We start from the raw sequence: 6,858 nt of genomic DNA, 5'->3' as shown, positions 1-6,858 counted from the left end.
TAAAATGGACCAATTACACTAAAAATTAAAGAGCACCATTCCCTGTTTCTCAGTAGCTAGTGTGCGTTCTTTTGTCAGGTGATTTTACGAGAAGAATAGACAAATGGAACTTGAAAGCTTTTTACAGCACTAAACATGCGTGGAGGAAAGAATTGCTTCCTGTATCTACGAACAAACACTTATTTCCGACATTTATTGGGGCCATAAAACAGTATAACCCAAAAGTGACCGAGCATGGTCTTGTAGGTTATACCTCGAGAAGGCAATGCTCTTGAAGATCAGCAGCGCGTGCTGTCCAAAAAGGCCCAAAAAAGCAGCATACGAGGTATACATTCAGAATTATATTCATTTCAAATTTTAACGTGTAATGGGCCTATATATACACTCTATATTCGTTTAAATGTTAACTCGACAAGCATGTATTTGAATTTGTATAGAAAGCTACATTTTTTTTGTTTAAGACTGCTAAATAAAATATAGAATCAAATTCTTACTCATTTAGCTTTTCAAACGAGATAGTGTTTTCGTTATTGTATTCTTAAAACTTAAAATAGACAAAATAATTATTTCATCCTCATAATATAAGCGTTTCCATCTGTTATATTTTGAGTTTAGTCATTTCTATTGAAGTTTAGCTTTAGAAAGAGAAAATAGATGGCATAGACTGGGAATTACAGTGAATATAATTGGATGTAATATAATTAAATTTCGTCTTTCTTTAGGCATAAACGATTCTAAGTGTTACTTGTAGGCCCATACTTTAAATAACTTGTTTTGTTTTATTAAATAAATATAGGCCTATATTATAAATGTATTTATTAAATGGACATTTTAATGCATGATTCTGCTAATAGGCCACACGATGAGCCCGCACAAAACGGTGGTTTATAATAGATATTTGTACTGTATATAACACCGTTTTCTGAGAAGAGTTGACAATGTTGCATACGTTTATAATTTTACATAAAGCTATATATTCCTTCAAACGTATTCTTGTCAATAATAGTAAAAATGTTTGCCCATGAGATCAGATGAAATGCCCTGCGAAGTGTGGCATAATATAGGCTATTTCGTTTTTTTTTTTTTTTTTTTTTTTATCAATAGGATTAGCTACATAGCCTATACAGCCGAAAAAAATATAATCAGTTGATCCCGTGAGATTGTGATATTGATATTCTCAGAAACATGAAAATAGGCTTTTCATAATGAAAACGTCAGAAAATATCTTATATAATAATATTGGTACATTTTATAAAATATATAAACAATCTGTAACACCTCTAAATAGGTATCCTCAAGCCTGTACGCCCAGCCTAAAGAAAACGCTAACAGTTTCTTCTGTCCAGTCCAGGCCTCAAAATTCGTTTAGTCTCTATTTTAAAAACATGGGCTTTCAAAATGTTTGATTCAATGATGCCCATGCCAAAAAAATAACGAAATACAATTTAAACCATTATAAAAATATTTATATTTATAAAGAGTTCATCTTGTTCCCGACTGTAGACCCTTGACAATATCAAAACTATGTTTCATATTTTGTGTACAAAAAAAATGCCAGCATTGGATGTTTTATCGTTCTTTGGAAGTTAAAAAGTATATATGTAAAGCTCTAGCGAAGCTTTAATTGAATATGCTTCAGCAGATAAACTTCAAATCCGTTCCTGTGTTTACTACGCATTGTTGTTTGGCCTACATTTTACCTTACTTTTGTTGTTTTGGCAAAATGAATATCATGCAACATTCATATTCCCATTATTTCGATTTATCTTTGAATATATAGGCCATAGTCTCTCTTTTTGAATATTCAAGATATTTCTGGTTGGTCGTGCACTTCTCAGTGGCCGGCTGAATGAATGCAGATCACAAAACGGAATTGTTGCAGGCTACCTCTAAACATAGGCCTACATCGAAATTCGTCAATTTATATATGTACTTTTCAGTAAAACGATCATACCAATATAATAGGTCTACAATATTATTTGAAAACATTTTGGCTTACATTGCGTTCAACTAGACCAAAATCATTAATTTCTTGAATTAAAATTAAGGAGAAAAAAAGCATTAAACTGCTATCAAACCATTCTTGTTGTTCTGGGTATATTATACGACTTTAACTTTAATTAGAATTTAGAGAATTCTACAACTTTGTATTTTTACATTGTCATAGTTTGTTATCTTTTTAATGATATCAATGATAATGCATACTTTCAGGTCAATTTTAAGATGACGTAAAAAGTAAACAATCACTAGTTGATCTATTTATTCAAACAATCATTCAAGGAATATATAAAAACATTTAAAATCACACTATTTACCAGAGTCAATTACACACATTAATAGACTAGAGTGTACACAGAGAAGAGCTCAGTAACTTCAAATATTTAATCTCGGGCAATGAATGTCCTATAGACTAAAGGCAGCCAAAAGCTCTGGAAAAAGGTATATAGCACAATTAAGAGGCATCTGGCACTTGCTGTTCATAGAGGACGAGACAGAGATTGAGACCAGACTGCTCGGGAATCCAACCAGAGTAATAAAAGCCTGTAAACTGCCTGCAAGTGCTCATATTGAACTTTTGGCTTGGGGTCAAATGGTTTCAGTGGTCGACACTTTGTTTTCAATATATGTGAATAAGAAAAAAGTATACAGGGTAGCTATAGGCTTATATTTGTTTATTAATATTATTGCTTGGTTATTGTTTTGGCTCTAAGAGTAACTCACCACACCCTGTTCCTTTAAAATATCCTCAGATGCAGGTTCTTTAAACACCTTTGAAACCTTTTACCAAGAAAACGTTTGGCCATCCATATTTATTTCATCCATCTCACATGTAAAAAATAATAATCAAAAGGCTGAGTTATGACAATACACTGCTTAACTCATTAAAATAAGTTAACCCTCCTATTATCCTTGGGGTCAATTTGACCCCATTCAATGTTTAACATCTGTAAAAACATAATTTTATTTTTATTTTTTTGCTTCAAATTTAATGACTTTTCCTAATTTAATGGGGACAACTCTGTAAACATAAAATTAACCTGCTAATATTTTTTCAAAGTCCTGTACAAATTTTGTAGCATCGGTGTTCCTTGGGGTCAATTTGACCCCAGGCTCTTTTAGTTGTATAATAAAACAGAAGAAATATTAAAATTTCACACACATTTGTTTTGGTTGTTATATTGAGGTCATTATAACATGTTATAATTTGAATTTATAATGTTCATTGTAATTTTACATATTCAATATCATTTTCAAAAAACGTCCCTCTGTTTTAGGGCTCTAACCAAACAGAACCATATCTGTAGTATTGCGAGAACTACTAGTAGTTCACATGACATGTGACATAATTCTCAAGATAACTAATAATTCTTTCCTGTGTATTTGGGAGGGGAAAACATGATTTTTTGTGAGAACTTTGATGTTTCCCGTGCCATGGGGGAGGAGAAAACATAATTTTTGTGAGATTGACCCCAAACATAACTCGTGTTACTATCCTTGATAAAATAAATAGTTTTTCTTTCCAAATGTTATAGATGACAAAAATCTATACTTAGAAATATTATAAAACAAATAAAACACCAGATGTATTTGTACTTTTCCAATTTTAGGTCAAATAAGTAAGATTTTATGTTGATTTGTAAATTTGTCCATAGTCGGGCAATGGGTATTCTGGATGTGTAAGGGGTTAGGTGGAGTTAGGTGGGGTTAGGTGGGGTGGGGAGGGGGGTGGTGGGTGGATTTCAACTTAAAATGTTACTTAAGTAGTCAACAAAGACATAAATTAACTGAGACAAACCTTTGTACAAAAAAATAAACATATTGTGGAGATTTAAATTACTGGGGTCAAATTGACCCCAGAGGGTAAAAAGTGTTATCAGATTTGAGGGTAACAGGAGGGTTAAGCAATTTTCAACTTTTTATGTTATACAAGATTCAACACTTTTTTTTATGTCAGTTTAACGTAATTTAGGTTGAAATGATGAAGTTTATTGTACTTAATTTAAGGCAGCAACCTTTTGTTACAGGCGTAATGCGATTGTTATGTGATTCTTGGTTTACAATTTTATTTTTTATGAGATTGATTTACAAATTATTAAATACAGGCTATTCGTACAATCGATGCTTTTATATTTATTTATTCAGGTTGTGAAGTGAGACAATAATTTAGAACAATTTGGGAGTTTGTGTTCTGAAGGAGAAAAAGAAAACCTTTTATATAGGCAACCCAGTGGAAGAGGAAAAAGAACAAAGGACGAAGGCATTGCTTTCTCATATTTTATTGTGGCTTCTTTAAGGAACCACTTCCAGTTAAAGACAATAGAAAATACAATAGAACAGTGCTTCCACGAAATATTTACACAGCATTTTAAGAATCACATTGTGCGTCCCAGGAAAGCATAACGCATGGATACACTGACATAATGATTGACGCAATGACCCATATATTAGGTAGTTCGGTTGTAGATTTGTAAACTTTAATAATCCCTTTTCGAACTGTAATTAACAATCACAAAAGTGCTTTTCTTACAGTAAGAGATACAGTAATGCACTCACTAATGCTGATTCCTCGCCCATGTTAGGCTATATACGCTGTAGCAAAGTTACTGAAGAAGAGAACATATATTGGATTGTGGAAGATTTGAAGATAGGAAATGGACGCCATGCAGACCATATCCTTCTCCTCATATGCCCTCACCGCAACAGTAACCTCAAGAGCAATCTACTCAAGGACAAACACCAGTGGAACCTTGCAAAACTGAGATTGATAGCTACATCGTCAAAGCATTAAAAGCAGAAATAATCACTGTTGGAAAACAGAAATGCCTCAATGAACGGACTACATGATTGGTTTCGTATTTGATAGCCTTTGCTTGTCGACAGACGTCATTTTGAACCACTTATATTTGCAGCAATGGTTTTCTTTTACAGTCGACAAGAATTACTGGAAGTCTCCGAGTCATCTTCTCCTGATGTGTGTTTTTCTGATACCTGGCTCCCCTCTTGCCCCTGTCTCTCAATTTCCTCTTGCTCCGTTTTGCTGCAGGGAAACTTGTCTTTGTTGTGTTCTTTTTTCCACTTCATGCGCCTGTTCTGAAACCAGATCTTGACCTGCCTCTCGGTGAGGGCCAGTGCGTGGGACACTTCGATGCGCCGCTTGCGGGTCAGGTAAGGGTTGAACAGGAACTCTTTCTCCAGTTCCAGCGTCTGATAGCGGCTGTAGGTCTGCCTGCCCCTTCTCCGGCCGGTAGCTATAGGGGGAAAAGAAGCTTTATTTCCGGCTAAACAGTGTTTGATTGATCATACACTCTAAAAAATGCTGGGTTGTTTTAACCCAACTTTGGGTCAAATATGGACTAACCCAGCCGTTGGGTTAAATTTTTACATTACATTTTTAACCCAACATTTCGGGTTTGTCCATATTTGACCCAAAATTGGGTTAAAACAACCCAGCATTTTTTAGAGTGTATATATCTCTGTAAACGAAATAAAACAACAAAGTCTTAAAACTCTCAAAGTTTCAATTCATTGCCATTTAATAATGTGTACGGAGCAATCCGGGTTTTCTTAAGGGGTGTTAATTCCACACTAATCTATAGGTGCCATAAAGCGTTTAATTGGGGGTAATAAGTAGGCCTACCATTGTCTACGGTGTTTTATATGGGACTGTAACACTTCGCTCATCTCACCTTGTGGTCTCATCCATGGGAAGAGCTGCGCTGCGCACGGTTCTGCACTTTCCAAATCATCCCTGAAACTGTTGACCTTTAAATCCCCAAATTGCGCAAAATCCGCATCTGGAGCGCTGAAGAACGACTGTCGCTGTAAAGTGTCCTGGCCCAAGACGTTTCCCGTGGCATCTCCAGAGTAAGCGCCTGCGCACGGGCTCTGTTGGTAAGATGCGTGGGAGAACGATGATGTACCGTGGTGGTAGAATTCCGGGAACTGAGCCGCGTGCTGAAACGCAGATCCTGTGTTGTGACCGTACAGCACAGATGGTCTGCTTCCGAGATCCGGAGCGTACCCTGAGCAATCATAGCAGTTGGAGCGCAGAGAATCGCCTCCTTTAAATTTAGTGAAGAGGGAATTGACGAAGTAAGAACTCATTGCTTGTAAGATCAAGTCCCCGATCAACTTTGACAACTGTATTGCGATCAAGCAGTCTATAGATGAATAATGTTTTTGAGCAAATACAGGCCTATTATTACGAGAAAAGTGAATTCACCCAGGTGGAAATTAAATGCGCAAAATCGTAAATATTCATGCAAACAAATGTATCCGTAGATGCACCCACATGACTCCTTAGTAACGGTCCCAGAGCAATAAATACTTTTCCTTCTTTACTTTCTTTGATAGTGCGTTGCATTTCATATGAGCGCAGCTATTGATTCCTTGTATCATTGGATGGACTCGCCATCTCCAAACAGACAAAGCGCGATCTTGTGATGGGAAGAGCTGAGGAGACTGAAAAGAGGAGATGAAAAAGGGGAGAGAGGGAGTTCTTGGGGAGGTAGAGGGGAAGGCGGAGTAGGAGTGTTATTGGTAAACCATTTCAGTGCCAGAGCACATGCACACGACAAACGAAATGTTTCCTGTGGGACAACAAAACCAGATTTAGTCAGGTCCATCGTATGATGAAAAATATAGGCTACCACATTTATGTTTGTTTTGATAATTAAGGCTATTCTTTGTGTGTCCATAAGTCTAATGCACTAGGCTATTGACATGAGGCTTCTTCCATATAGGAAACGTCATGAAGTGCAGAGTAGTTTAGGGTGGAAAGGATTTGTATCACTCAACACATAAGAAAAGACCACCCATGTTTAGTCTACATCAAGCTTGCATTTCACATCAGAGAAA

General features: G+C 36.0%; 1 protein-coding gene across 1 annotated transcript; it reads right to left on the bottom strand.

Moving 5' to 3' along the window:
• Positions 1–4,267: 4,267 nt before the first annotated feature.
• On the bottom strand, positions 4,268–6,651 carry hoxb8b (homeobox B8b). The gene is made up of 2 exons (XM_039664855.2): positions 5,688–6,651; positions 4,268–5,249 (listed from the first exon to the last, which is right to left on the bottom strand). The coding sequence occupies exons 1-2, from the start codon at positions 6,103–6,105 to the stop codon at positions 4,924–4,926; spliced, it is 744 nt and encodes a 247-aa protein (XP_039520789.2). The 5' UTR covers positions 6,106–6,651; the 3' UTR covers positions 4,268–4,923.
• Positions 6,652–6,858: the final 207 nt, after the last annotated feature.

The sequence above is a fragment of the Pimephales promelas genome, chromosome 17, assembly GCF_988280905.1.
Source record: "Pimephales promelas chromosome 17, fPimPro1.hap1.1, whole genome shotgun sequence".
Classification (NCBI taxonomy): domain Eukaryota; kingdom Metazoa; phylum Chordata; class Actinopteri; order Cypriniformes; family Leuciscidae; genus Pimephales; species Pimephales promelas.
This window is presented reverse-complemented; position numbering and strand designations above follow the sequence as displayed.